The sequence below is a fragment of the Carcharodon carcharias genome, chromosome 32 (assembly GCF_017639515.1).
Source record: "Carcharodon carcharias isolate sCarCar2 chromosome 32, sCarCar2.pri, whole genome shotgun sequence".
Taxonomy (NCBI): Eukaryota; Metazoa; Chordata; class Chondrichthyes; order Lamniformes; family Lamnidae; genus Carcharodon; species Carcharodon carcharias.
The window spans coordinates 8826781-8841525 of record NC_054498.1 but is presented as its reverse complement, the minus strand read 5'-3'; the positions used below and the strand labels follow the sequence as shown (position 1 = coordinate 8841525).

General features: G+C 43.5%; 1 protein-coding gene across 1 annotated transcript in view; it reads left to right on the top strand.

Annotated features, from left to right (window-relative positions):
• The window catches only part of tmem266 (transmembrane protein 266), a 110712-nt gene extending 98047 nt beyond the window's left edge, over positions 1-12665 (top strand). Inside the window, exons 13-14 of the mRNA XM_041178214.1 lie at positions 6384-6446; positions 12043-12665. Of these exons, the coding sequence (XP_041034148.1) occupies positions 6384-6446; positions 12043-12665 (686 nt within the window). The remainder of the gene's footprint in view (positions 1-6383; positions 6447-12042) is intronic.
• The last annotated feature ends 2080 nt before the right edge of the window (positions 12666-14745 follow it).

Here is a 14745-nt window from a genome sequence, read left to right as displayed (position 1 = left end):
ATGATTGCACATTCCGTGGCCATCGAGTCCTGAAGTGGGACTTGAACCCAGAGCTTCTGGATTAGGGGTAGGGATGCTACCGCCTGTGCCACAAGATTTAGAGTTCAGTAGAATTTTGTTTCTCTCCTAGGATCTAAGCAAAGGTGAGGGATGGGAGAAACACACAAGGAGTTTTGCTATGAATGAAACGGACATGACAGAAAGTTAGCAGTGGATTTGTGCAGCACTTAAGTAATGAGAAAGGCAAAACAGTAAGGACAAGAAACAGCATATAAACAGCATATGGTTGGTGATGGTACAACAGCAGGTTTCAATCAGTCACCCGACCTCTCGGCGCAGATCAGGAGAGCAAGGGTTCTCTCAAACCCTATCAGCACAGAGAAAGATTTGGTGGAGCAGTATCAGCAATCTCTTTCCAGCTCCCTCGGGGGAATTCAGTAATGGGCTGTCTTATCCAGCTTGCTTTTTAAAATGGGCAGAAGCTCACAGATGTCAGTTAAATTGTAGTGCTCACCCCTGAACAGAACATAACCCTGTCTGCTCTGGTCGCCACATTATAAATGGGATATAGAGGCAGTGGAGAAGTTGCTGAGAAAATTTACAAGGAAGATGCTAGAAATGCATGGATATAGATATGGGGAAGGGATTGACAGGCTAGGCGTCTCCTCTCTTGTAAAAGGAAGGCTGACAGATGTCCTAATAGAGGTCTTTAGAATTTTGAAAGATTTTGATTGAGTGAATACAGAGAAAATGTTTCCACTTGAGGGAAGGAGCATAACTAGAGGCCGTCAATATAAGATAGTCACCAAGAAATCCAACAGGGAATTCAGAAGAAACTTCTTTACCCAGAGTGTGGTGAGAATGTGGAACTCACTACCACAGGGGTCAGTTAAAGCAAATAGAATGGATGCATTTAAGGAGGAAGTTAGACAAGCAGATGAGGGAGAAGGGGATACAGGGTTACGATGATAGATTTAGTTGAAGAAAGATGGGAGGAAGCTTTATTAACGTCAATATGGATTGGTTGGGCTGAACAGTCTGTTTCTGTGCTGGATATCTTATGTAATCCTATATAATCCTACTTGACTATAAAAGTAAGGAAAGAGAGCAAACTGCTTTCAAATTTTCAGACATTTCAATGATTCATTGGTGCCTTAAAGAGGGAGCCTTTCTGGCCCCTTTCACACAGCACTGTCTCCTGGTGATTGGCAAGAAAATCACCCAATCGTCTCCATTCTGGCTAATAATATTAGTGTCACTAACTTCAGCCAGAGAAGAGAGACAGCAAATTCAGGGAGTAATATCAAGAAAATCTCTTGGGACATCCACCCTGACTCCCTAAGTCAATCATGCAGCCTCCAGGATAGTGTTGGAATTTCATCATCCCAGATGGATGAGCTGAATGTCTCTTCCTCACCCATCAATATCTTGTGAACCCGTGAATGGATCAGGGCCTGAAGTTCTGCCCTTGTTCGAGGCATATCTTGGCCAATGCTGCTGGAGGGGAAACAAGAAATTGCTTCTGTCATATTGCCACTTTTCTAGAAAATTCTGGAGGGGATAACCTGGGTATATCAATAGCCTCCACCTCACATCAATGAGGCAGGGGCTGGGTTCCAATGCGGGTTTAACAAAGGTCCCCGATTGTGATGGGAATCAATTAGCATGCAGGGGTGGCTTGGCTGCTCCTTTGGGAGCTGTGGAGTTTCTGATCAGACCCTTTGGGACCTTTCCTGGGTTTCATTTGCTGTTTCGGAGTTTTTGCAGAAATCCAGACCCCGCTCAGGGCAACTGACGTTGCTGATGTAGCCTTACAGGAGTGATGCACCTTGCTCACCCCATCCTCTCCTCTCGACAGCCATGGGTTCTGTTCTTCCACGTAGCTGAACTAGAACTTGCACCAATCACAGTGGAGCTTACACCATTGGAAGTTTGGCCTTGTTCCCTTTCAAGGGCTGGCACCAAAACTCCCTCTTCCAAGCAGTCTCATCGCAGTCATTCAGTACCTTATGCCAGAATCTCTCAGATTGCACCACTCTTCTCTGATGGATAAAGTTTCGATTTGAGATGAAACTTTGGAACAGAAGTCAGATTGCATGTCATTTCTTCTTTCATGGGGCGCTGGCAAGGCCAGCATTTGTTGTCCATCCCTGATTGCCCTTGAACTGAATGCCTAGGCCATTTCAGAGGGCAGTTAACAGTCAACCACATTGCTGTGGATCTGGAGTCACATGTAAGGTAAGGATGGCAGATTTCCTTCCCTAAAGGGCTTCAGTGAACCAGATGGGTTTTTACAACAACCGATGATAGTTTCATGGTCACCATTACTGAGACTAATTGAATTTAAATACCACCAGCTCCCATTGATGAAATTTGAACCTATGTCCCCAGAGCATTAGCCAGGGTACTAGATTACTGGTCCAATTACATTACCACTATGCCACCATTTCCCACTGAAGGAACAGGGCTGAAACTGCTCCAGATACAATTCCTTATTCGTGTTTCAGCACTAAACAGGATCTGAGCAAGTTTACAAATGCAATATTGCTACAAAGGTACAAGACCAAGCTTTTCAGGATAAATTAAACATTGGACGAATGGGGGAAGCTCACTCTTAATTCAATTCATGTAACATTCATTTCCTAATAGTTTCACTGAATACTGAGTCCAAGTAATGCTTTTACTTGCGACATATTGCAAAGCTGTGGATGCTCAGTTGCTGCGTATATTCAAAGCTGAGATCAATAGATTTTTGGGCACTAAAGGAATCAAGGGATATGGGGAGAAAAGTGGAGTTGAGTCCAAACATCAGACAATCCAATAATTACATCACCACTATTACAAGTACTTCTATTCCAAATTTATTTTGTGAACTGAATTTAAATTATTACAGCATTGGGATTTAACGCATATCGGCCAATCACTAGCTCAGTAACATACTATTATGCCACTATACCCTCCGATTGTATGCTCTTGCTTCTCTCCATTCTCTTGTACCCCCCACCCCGTGAAATCGACACTCATTGTACCATTTCCAACTCAAACTCATTCTTTCCCAAGGTTTCAAAACTGTGGAAGTTCTTGCATCCCTCAGTCTCGATTCCCTTCCTCCTCAAGGTCTACAGGCTTTCAAACCCCATCACAGTGACAAAGCAGCCAGCTACCCTTGTCTAATGGCTGCTGAAGTGGAGGCGATGCTAGACAGGGTGGTTGAAAAGACGAGGGCTCCATCCACTCTATACTGTCAGCCAGCATTGCCACTAGGGTTACCAACTGTGATTAAATCTATTCCTGGAGGTTTCATCACATGACTTGCCCCCACGCTCCGGCCAATGATTGGCCAACACATCCATCCTTGTGATGGACTGCCTTCCCAGGCCAATTAGAAAGCAAAAAGATTCATTACCCAATTGGATGATGCTTGACTGTTGGCCAAACAATTATTTTTCCCATTTTCAATATTTTTATATCCGGTAAGGAGAAATGTTCAAAGAAAATGACAAAAATGAAATCTTTTTTCATGTCGTATGAAATAGGAGCAGAAGTAGGCCAATCGACCCCTCGAGCCTGCTCCGCCATTCAATAAAATCATGGCTTATCTACTTGTGTTTCAAATTCCACATTCCCATCTACCCCCAATAGCCTTTGATTCCCTTGTCTAACAAGAATCTATCTACCTCCGCCTTAAAAATATTCAATGACTCCGCCTCCACCACCTTCTGAAGCAGAGAGTTTCAAAGTTGCACAATCCTCAGAGAAAAAAAATTCTCATCTTTGTCCTATAAAGAGCGACCCCTAATTTTAAAACAGTGCCTCCCCCCCCCACCCAAGTTCTGGACTCACCCACCGAGGAAACATCCTTTCCATGTCCATTTCCACTTTGTCAAGACCATTCAGGATCTTGTATACTTCAATCAAATCATCCCGCACTCTTCTAAACTCCAGTGGAAACAAGCCCAGCCTGTCCAGCCTTTCCTTATAAGACAACCCACTCATTCCAGGTATCAATCTAGTAAACCTCCTGTGAACCGCCTCCAACATATTTACATCCTTCCTTAAATAAGGAGACCAAAAGTGCACACAGTATTCAAGATGTAGTCTCACCAATGCCCCACCCCAGTGACTTTTCTCCAGGGTTGCGCACAGCAGTGTCCTGGAGATTGATCCCATCCTGGAGGGTTGGCAACCCTAGCTGCAGCACATCTGTAAAGGAGGGCAGAGGCAAGGTTTAGCCATTACTATTTGGTCACTACATGTGCCAGTCCTGCTAGGCAGCAGGTTCGCTCTGTCGCCTTTGCAGCAGACGAAACAACTCAGCACCTGGTGGTCTGCTGATACAAACCCTGGGGAGACTGCTCCCCAGCCTCGTTGCTAAATATTTTTCTGGAGGCAGCAGAAGTGGTTAGTTGTTATGTTTACAACAGTAGCCAATCAGGATAAGCTTCTTCCCTGCATTGCATCTGAAAACGTGACATATTATGATTGGCACAAGTTCGAAGAAAGCACTTAGCATTACCACTGCCCATAATGTGATATATCTTTACGATGCTGTCGCCTGTGCCAAAACAGCAGCCGGAATTTTCCGGCCCTGTTGCAATGGGACTGGCCACAGGAGATTCGGCAGCCCAGCCAAAAGTCCATTGGGTTGCCACGGGACCAGACGATCCCAGCGGTGGGCAACTCAGGAAAATCCCGCCCAGTGCCTCTGCATCCACCAATTGTTTGTCTGGTGTATCTGCAGATGTGGGTGCAAGGCTTCCAGATACACCTCTTGTACCATCTGAGCAGCCTGGCCTCCCTCTAGATGCCACTCTCCTTTCAAACATCCTCGGATAAGAGAATTCCCATTGGTGACAGTTATGTTGCGTGATGGGGGAAGGGTTGTTAAAGTCATGGGTCACACATTGAGGAAAAGATGAGTCTGGAGCTAGTCTTATCCTTAATCCAGGTTTATTAGCAAGACTGGATAATACAGCCACAGATTCCCAGATCTGAAGAGTCATACGGACTCAAAACATTATCCCTGTGTCTCTCTCTCTCCACAGATGCTGTCAGACCTGCTGAGTTTTTACAGCATTTTTTTGTTTTTGTTTCAGCCATAGACTCCCTTGTTCCTCCCATGCACCCAATATAAACTGGTTTTTATACACTTGGAATAATTCCCTAATCTTTCCCCAAATGGTGGCAGCTACCCTCAATTACAAGCTAAAGCATTCACTCCATTGTCATGTGATTACAACATTAACAAGAGTTGAGGTGCCATAAACATTGAACCAAAGGCACAAAGGCTCTTGAAAACCAAGTGTCAGTGGGAAAACAGCAAGTAGCAAAAACAGTCAAGAGCTGACTAAGATTTAGTAGAATACATACCTGTGCCCCTTTCAACTAGCCCACAGCCAATACCCTAAAATCTCCAGAGGATCATTTCATACAGGGAGCCCTTTAGAACAATAATTTCATTTCTGAATGTCAGGAAATGGTGCACAGGAAGTACCCACCTCCAAATGAATATTTAAATTAGAACACTTCCTAGTCCTTGCCCCCTCATCAGAAAGTGGGCAGAGTTCAGGCAGCAAGGAACTCCCAACAAGTTATTACCAAGGTCACTTGGCAATGGAGAATAACATCACAAGGAAGGCAGGTGGCAACAGTAGAGCAATGGGTTAATGGTTATGTTAATGAGATGATGAGGTTGCTGATGATGTAACCATGACAACAAGAGTCAGATGACCAAGAGGCTCCAGGAGAGCAAGACCCAGAACAGTCTGTGTCCTGGAAACCATGTGCTTACCCTGAAGTCTTTGTAAATCATTTTTAAATAGTTTCATGAAAAACTGTACACCGACTATCTCAAGTCTCTCATAAAATAAGCAAAGCCTATCAAGGTATGGTAAGACAACAGAACGTAATAGAAACAGCAAAAGTGGGTGGAATCAACCTCAACAGGAGTCAGTAGGCAGTAGGGGAGAAATATAGAAGCGATGGGGCAGGGCTGGTGGGCAATATACAACACCTACAGGTGCAACACTCCGTATAAGCAAGACATGGGGTGCATAATAAGGTGCTTGAACTTCTGTTGGATCTTTCACAACCTCGGGATGTCCCGAAGCACTTTGGGACTGCCAATGAAGTACTTTAGAAGTGTTGTCATCATTGTAATGAATTTGAGCTTCTTACATATTGAGAAGACATGTGAGTTGGTGAGTTCTAGATCAGATGATCAGTTCAATGTTGCACAGCCATATTACAGGGGAAATGATCCTGACAGTGACGGACAGGAGCTGAAAGCAATGTTTACCAGAATAGACCCGATGATATGATTCCCAGTTCTGTTGAAGTGAGAGCTCCACAATGAGCTTCACTTGTCACATTTTATTTTGCAGAAGCAGCCACAAGGGACGATATGAATAATTATATCAGTCAGTACTACAGTGAACCAAGCAGTGGTGAGTACAAAATATCCTCTCCTCCATCCCCACCTCCTTTCCACCAGTCTCCTCAATGCAATAGAAATACTGACCTGATTTGCCTAATTAAAGGAGGTTTCAACCCTCCCCCAACTAACAACATCTTGACCCCTGTTGGTGAAACCTGAAGATGGGTGGCAAAAGTCAAATTTAGAAAAGTCTTCGCCATGTAAAGGGTGATCAACAAGTGGAATGGATCTCTGAAAGTGGGCCATCCAGCCTCTTCTGCAAACCCTAATCATCTGAATGCACGTCATAATCAAGGTCACTCATTTATGATTCAGTGGTCCCAGCTATTAACAGACTGAATCCCCAAAACACTGGTAAAATCTTAGGGTCACATCATAACAAAATCTAGTTCTGACTTATTTAATCATCGTTAGCTAGTGGTTTTGTAATATGATTGTCCTATAGGTCTCTGTATCTTTACCAGGTATAATGTCCATTGGTGATTAAATATTTAAGTACAATATTTGGGTTCGTTGACTAACGGTACATGTTTTTGGATTGAATGAATCACAAATTATCAATATAAATATATATTACTACAGAAATGGAGAGGAATTTCCAGATCTTATTTCCCCATCTTTTGGCCCTGGGTGTTTTCCCATCTGTACTATAAGGGTGTTTGCCAGAGCAAGAGTTAATGTGGGACTGGGGAATCAGTACTGTACTGCCCACATTATAGTGTAGAGAGTCACATGATAGTAGACTGAGTACAATAGTAGTCTGGAAGAAGCCTGTATGGAGACAGCACCCATGCAGGACTGTACCATGGAGATGTATATAGTAATGAGTTGTTAATAAATGCTTGATGCTCAACATTACAAGCCTCCAGACTTCTCAGTGAGACACCAAACAACCCTTACAACATTTTCCTCTGGGTATTTTTTGGCCTCTCCTAGAAGTGATTGATTTTGGTAGGAAGGACAAGGAGAGGCAACATAAAGTAAAGGGTACAATTCTAAATGGGTTGCAGGAACAAAGGGACCTGGGTGCTTTTGTGCACAATTCATTGAAGACAGCAGGGCAGGTTGAGAAAATGGATAATAAAAAAATGTGGATCCCGGGCTTTGCAAATAAGGGTATAGAGTGCAAAAGCAAAGAGGTTATGATAAACCTGTGTAAAACACTGCTTCAACCTCAACTGGAATATTGCATCCTATTCTGGGCACCACACTTTAAGAAGGATGTGAAGGCATTAGAGAGAGTGCAGAAAAGATTCATGAGAATGGTCCCAGGTATGAGGGACTTCAGTTACCTAGATAGATTGGAGAAGCTACAGCTGTTCTCCTTGGAGTAGAGAAGATTAAGAGATTTGATAGAGGATAGAGGTGTTCTAAATCATGGGGGGGGGGGGCGTGGGTTGCGGGCGGTGCTGGGCAGGGTAGAGAAGGAGAAACTGTTCCCATTGGTGGAAGGATCCGGAACCAGAGGGCACAGATTTAAAAACAAAAAAACTGCAGATGCTGGAAATCCAAAACAAAAACAGAATTAACTGGAAAAACTCAGCAGGTCTGGCAGCATCGGCGGAGAAGAAAAGAGTTGACGTTTCGAGTCCTCATGACCCTTCGACAGAACTTGAGATCGAGTCCAAGAAAGAGTTGAAATATAAGCTGGTTTAAGGTGTGTGGGGGGGGCCGGAGAGAGAGAGAGAGAGAGAAGTGGAGGGGGTTGGTGTGGTTGTAGGGACAAACAAGCAGTGATAGAAGCAGATCATCAAAAGATGTCACCAACAATAGAACAAAAGAACACATAGGTGTTAAAGTTGGTGATATTATCTAACCGAATGTGCTAATTAAGAATGGATGGTAGGGCAGTCAAGGTATAGCTCTAGTGGGGGTGGGGAGAGCATAAAAGATTTAAAAATATTTTAAATATTTAAAATATTTTTAAATCTTTTATGCTCTCCCCACCTCCACTAGAGCTATACCTTGAGTGCCCTACCATCCATTCTTAATTAGCACATTCGTTTAGATAATATCACCAACTTTAACACCTATGTGTTCTTTTGTTCTATTGTTGGTGACATCTTTTGATGATCTGCTTCTATCACTGCTTGTTTGTCCCTACAACCACACCAACCCCCTCCACTTCTCTCTCTCTCTCTCTCTCCCTGTCCCCCCACCCCTAACCCCCCCCACCCCCCCCCCCCCCCCCCCCCCCCCACACACACACACACACACACCTTAAACCAGCTTATATTTCAACTCTTTCTTGGACTCAAACTCAAGTTCTGTCGAAGGGTCATGAGGACTTGAAACGTCAACTCTTTTCTTGGGCACAGATTTAAGGTGCTTGGCAAAAGAAGCAATGGTGACATTAGGAAAAAAAATTTTATTCAGCGAGTGGTTAAGATCTGGAATGCACTGCCTGAGAATGTGGTGGAGGCAGATTCAATCATGGCTTTCAGAAAGGAATTATATCATTATCCGAAGGGAAAGGAAATTACAGGGCTATGAGGAAAAGGTGGGGGAGCGAGACGAGCTGAACTGCTCTTGCAGAGACAGCACAGACATGATGGGCTGAATGGCCTCCTCCTGTGCTGTAACCATTCTATGATTCTAAGATTACATGGAGGTTTTAGGGGTAGAGAAGATTGTAGGACGGGTTTAGTCCTGATGTTGTGGCCATTGTGGTGTGGGGCAGGCTTGGTGGATCAGCTGGACTTTTCCTGTCCTTCACGGTCATGGATTCATCAAACCATAGCATGGTTACAATGCAGGAGGCCATTCAGCCCATCTACAAGAGCAATTTAGCTGGTACCATTGCCCTGCCCTTTCCCTCTAGCCCTGCAAATCTTTCCCCCTTCAGGTGCTTATCTATTCCTTTGCAAAGCCACAGTTGAATCTACCTTGGCCACCCTGACAGTACATTCCAGGCGGTTACCACTCACTGCATTAAAAAAAACTTGTCCTCACCTCGCCTTTAGTTCTTTAGCCAATCAATTTAAATCCATGTCCTCTGGTTCTTGACCATTCCACCAATGGGAACAGTTTCTCCCCGTCTACTCTGTCTGGATCCTTCATGATTTTGAACACCTCTATCAAATCTTCTCTCAATCTCTCTTCTCTAAGGAAAACAATGCCAACTTCTCCAATCTAGCCACACAACTGGATGTTCATTTTGTGTTTTTGCTGACTTCAGTGATGCACTTCCAAAGCTCAGCAGCATTGAGTTATCTGATTGATAGAATTCCATTAGCTCCTCGGGAGGAGATAAGTGGGCTTTCTGAATGGATCTAAGATGGCCTGCCTCAGGGCAAGTCAGCCCTCTGTGACAGATTCAGTGATCCCATATCCAAACCAGGCAGATCCTGAGAATGCCGAGGCTCTGTTGATGGTCGATCAGCAAATCTAGTTGACCAATGGAACCAAAAAGGCTTCTTCACGAGTCTGGGACTCATCACACGTAACCCTAGATAACCCTGCAGGTCAATGACCAAGTGGGTGGACAAGTAGCTTACCTTTCTGCCCTGAGAATCTGCATTTTTAACTGGCTCACTTCCAACAGTGCCCTCGATAAAATTGCAAGTCCCAAGACCTTAGAATTACCAACATGTGCCTAAGCGATGCGTGTTCCTATATCAGGAAAGTTTCCATTCAGTACTGGGCAGACATAAATTCTCCAGTAGGTCAATATCTTGGTAAGAAAACTCCTAAAAGTCATGAAGGGTTTCTATACACAATTGGAAGAGAAACGAAAAGAAAGACTTGCATTTATATAGCGCCTTTCATGGCTCAAGATGATGCAAAAGCTTTACAGCCAATGAAGTACTTATGAACGGCAGTCAAGTACTGTTCCAATGTAGGAACTCTGTCAGCCAATTGGCGCACAGCAAGCTCCCCCAAACAACAGTGTAATAATAACCAGGTAATCCGTTCTGCTGCTTGAGGGATAAATATTGGCCAAGACAACGGGAAGAAATTCTTGGCTCTTCGTCGAAACAGTGCCACAGGATTTTTTTTACAAGTTCATGAGAGGGAAGGTGGAGCATCTCATCTGAAAGATGGCACTCCCGCCTGTGCAGCACTCCCTTAATTTTGCACTCACATGTCTGGAGGGGAGCTCCAACCCACAAACCTTGGACTCTGAGATAAGAGGGTCCCCAACTGAGCCACAGCTGACAAAAAACAAAATAACAATAGTGAAAAAACTTTTTCAATAATAGAATGATGAATATTCCTCCACTAATTTACAGTAATTCACCATTTTTGCTCCTTTGTTCCACTTTGAGCCAGTTCATAAATATCTCACGGCACTAAAAGTGGTTAAAAATGGAACAAAGGCTTCATTTCAATGAGCACAAAATATATCCTGTGGTTCATAGAAGTTGGGAAAGTAAGGGAGACAAATCTAAAGTAAGAAAAGGCCATTTAGCCCTTCAAAGCCCTTACCATCCAGTGTCTGTGACTGATCGTTCATTCGTGGACTCCCAACACCAGTAGCGCATGTTGTTCCCCTAATTTAGAGAACGCTTCTTTCCTCAAAAAAGTATCAAATAGTGTTGTTAACATTTCTCCAGCCCTGAACAGCTATCGATCCAGTACCCCTTTATAACTGTCAGTAACCCAAAACAACTTTCCCTGGAAGGTGTACAATAGGCTGAGGTGACTGATTTCAAGGCTGTAATGTAATCTCTGGGATCAAATGACAGTTATAGACTTTCTGCTCACAGATTCTGACAATGTCTGAATCCCTTGATTGGATTACTGCTATGTAATCACTTTCAAGTATCTATTATTCTAAATATAAATCATCTGAGTTGCTTGATTAGATTACTGCTTTTTCAATCACTTTCAGTATCCATTATTCTATGCTAAAATTATTTGAAACCTTTAGTTAGATACAGCATGTAATCTCGCCAGTATTACATGACTGTCGTAGCCCTCTGAGCTCTGAATCAGAAGGTTATGGATTCAAGCCGCACCTCTTAGACAAGTACAAAAATCCAGGTAGTACTGAGGGGGTGCTGCACTGTCAGAGGAAGGGATGCTCAATTGAGACCTTGGGCTGCTCTCTCAAGTGGACAGAAAAGATCACATGGCACTATCTGGAAGAAAGGCAGGGAGTTCTCCTGGAGTCCAGGTCAATATTTATCCCTCAGTGAACATCACAAAAGTGATTCTCTGCTTATGGGAGCTTGCTGTGCTCAAATTGTCTACCTGGTTTCCATAGATTACAACAGTGACTAGAATCCAAGAGTCTTTCGTTGGCCTTTGGGACATCCTAGGGTCATGGGAGGCCCTATAGAAATGCAAACCTTTTCTTGTTGATTTCACACCTCAGGAATGCAATAACACTGCAAAGCCAAAACTGCTTTGTACCAACGTTAAAAGTTAGAGTGTGGAATTCAAAGTCTGAGCTGGTTGCAAAATGAAGCAGAGTGAGACTCCCTCCACCAGGTGGGTTTGTGCTGCTTCATTCCAGTGTTACACTGGGTGCATAATTCAGGTCACATTACACAATAACTGCAAGTTTAATGTCAAGTAAAACTGTCTTGATGTACCACAACAGTTGAATTGTACGTGAACCCTCGGTGATGTTTTTGTGCCAATAACTCTATTTTTCTTAGAGATGGGAGTTCCAGAAGGCGCTTCCCATGTCATCACAACAGCTGCCATTGATGTCCACCTTCCCAGTGCGCTCCACAACGCATCATCTGATCTATTAACAGTGGACGTGCCAGCAAAGCTCGAGAGGGTTAGCAGTTCTGTGAGTGATAATTCGGGGAGTGCCTCCAGATCAATAGACAGTACCACCACACAAGCCCAAAGCCTCAGCAGCCAAACCCTGGGCTCCTCCACAGACTGCAGCACAACCAGGGAGGGCTCCTCAGAAAGCTACCTGCTGGAAAGGCCTGAGAATCAGCAGCACAGCATCACGGGGCCAGTCGTTCACAAGGACACAAGTGTGGTGGTTCAGGAACTCATGTCCACATTATCGGAGGAGACATGCCTGACTCAGAAGGGTCTGGACCCAGTAAACCTCAAGCTGCCTAGTCCACCTGGGTCCACTAATGCCAGCCCAGAGCTGGGACATAGAGTTAACATTTATAACAAGAAGAACCAGGACAATCTCTGCGTCTATCCAACAACGCCGGTCATCCAGATTCAAGGCAATGATATCACACTTGAAGAAAAGTACAGGTTCCTGGAGCCCACAGAATCGTCAGTGAACAGACTACCAGAGTCTTAGTCCTCAATGCCTCAGAGCAGCACTCCCTATTCTTCAAGCGATGGGAGTTCTCCTAAACCTGTGGTCCATCATCGGATAAAATTCAGGAAATGCGGCTTCTGTGGATCCACATCTGGTTGTTGTAGCGAATGTCTTGCCATCAGCACTGTCTCAAACACTGAGTAGGTGCAAAACATTATGATGAACAATTAACTTTTTTTAAAAAATTTTGAATGTATGTCTTTTCTTTCCTTTGTAATGTTTGTCTTGAAGTGCTGAACATGACATCATTGGAAGAGTTAGCTGGGAGGAGTTGCACTCAACAGACACAGCGAAAGTGACATGATCACTGACAGACTACAAGTCAATGAATGTATTTGTAGTGAAATGAAATAAGCTTGGCTGTACTGTTGGATTCAGTGAGTCTAGCAAACCTGTTTCTGCTGGTGGTGATGTCACTGGTACTTAAGCCTAAAAATTGGGGGTATGGTGGTGTAAGGGTAATGTCACTGAGCTAGTAATTCAGAGGCCCAGACTAATGCTTCAGAAACATAAGTTCAAATCCCATCACAGCAGCCAGGGGAGTTTAAATTCAATTAATGAATGAATCTGGAATTAAAACACTAATTATCATGAAACTACCAGATTGTTGTTAAAAACCCATCTGTTTCTCCAAAGTCCTTCAGGGGAGAAAATCTGCCATCCTTACCTGATCTGGCCTACAGACTCTGGCTGCACAGCAATGTGGTTGATAGTTAACTGCCTCCTGAAATGGCCTAGCAAGCCACTCAATTAGAGGTGACTAGGCACCACCTTCTCAAGGGCAATTAGGGATGGGCAATAAATGCTGGCCTAGCCAACGATGCCCACATCCCATGAATGAAATAAAAAATTTGTTGTTTGTAAGATCAACAAGATGCTTAACAGGTTCGTGTAACAGTACTCATCTGCTATCTTAATAAGGTATTAGCCCACAATGTCCCCATAAAATAGCTAACATGAAAAATCTCACACAAAAGCTTTGAGGTTTAACATTATGATGAGTAATATTCCAAGCCCTACTGTTTAAAACTTGAAGATTTAGAATTGTTACAGATGTTGATGCGAGTTTGAAATTAAAGACTGGAAATGAAGATACCAGCATCAGACAGAGAAAGATAGAAATAAAGGGAGAGATTCTTTTCTTTGATGCCAAACAGACCTTATTCTATCCTTCCAGAATGTTTTGCTTTGAGATTTTCAGAATTTGTATGTTTTTCTTGTCTTAAAACCAGAGGAGGGGGATTGGGGATGATATGTGGGCAAGAACTGATTGCTAAAGTTCCCTTTGTAAAGTTGATTAGATTTCAGTACCAGCAGTCATCAGATCTTAGACTTGGCCAAGCCCAGCTGTGAACAATCTTCCCGCATTGAAGGAAGATAGCTTTTGGTGGACTTTGAGCTTTCTTCATAAAACCACTTGAAGGGCCCATCCTTCAACGCTCTTTGACATCTTTTGCTTTGATCTGACCTGATTTTGGTCAGGTCCAACGATGAATTCATTGGCTCTCTGCAGTTACCTGAGCAAAAACAGCCTTCCCAGAAAATTTTCCAGGCATTGTGCCATCTGAGAGGTAGTTCTGCCAATAATTAGTTGCTATTTAAATACTGATTCACAATGTTTTAATCCTCTGATCACAGCAGGGCCAATATATGATCACAAAATTAGACAGATACAATTGAGTCACTTCAAAAGAGTCCAAAATTCTGATGCTTTCCCATAAAATCACATCTATTTCAAATTTTCCTCACATGAGCTCCTTCATGCCAATTAGGGATTTGCTGCCTTCAGATTGGGCAGTCCAGTTTTTGTTGTGTGGGCTGTCAGGAACCCTCAAACAATGGAAACTGGGCACCAAAGCCAGGATTTTCTGCATCTGTGTTTGCCAGCCTGTTGTTTTTCCACTTGTTCCTTTCACAAGGTGTTAAATTATGGGTTGGTGAATGGAGAAGAGGAAGACTTTGGTGCCGAATGTTTTAACAAAATACCATTCCTTCCCCAGCTTACCCCCTTAGTTATTATGAAATCAACAGAGCTCAAGATATGATCCTACCCATTGGC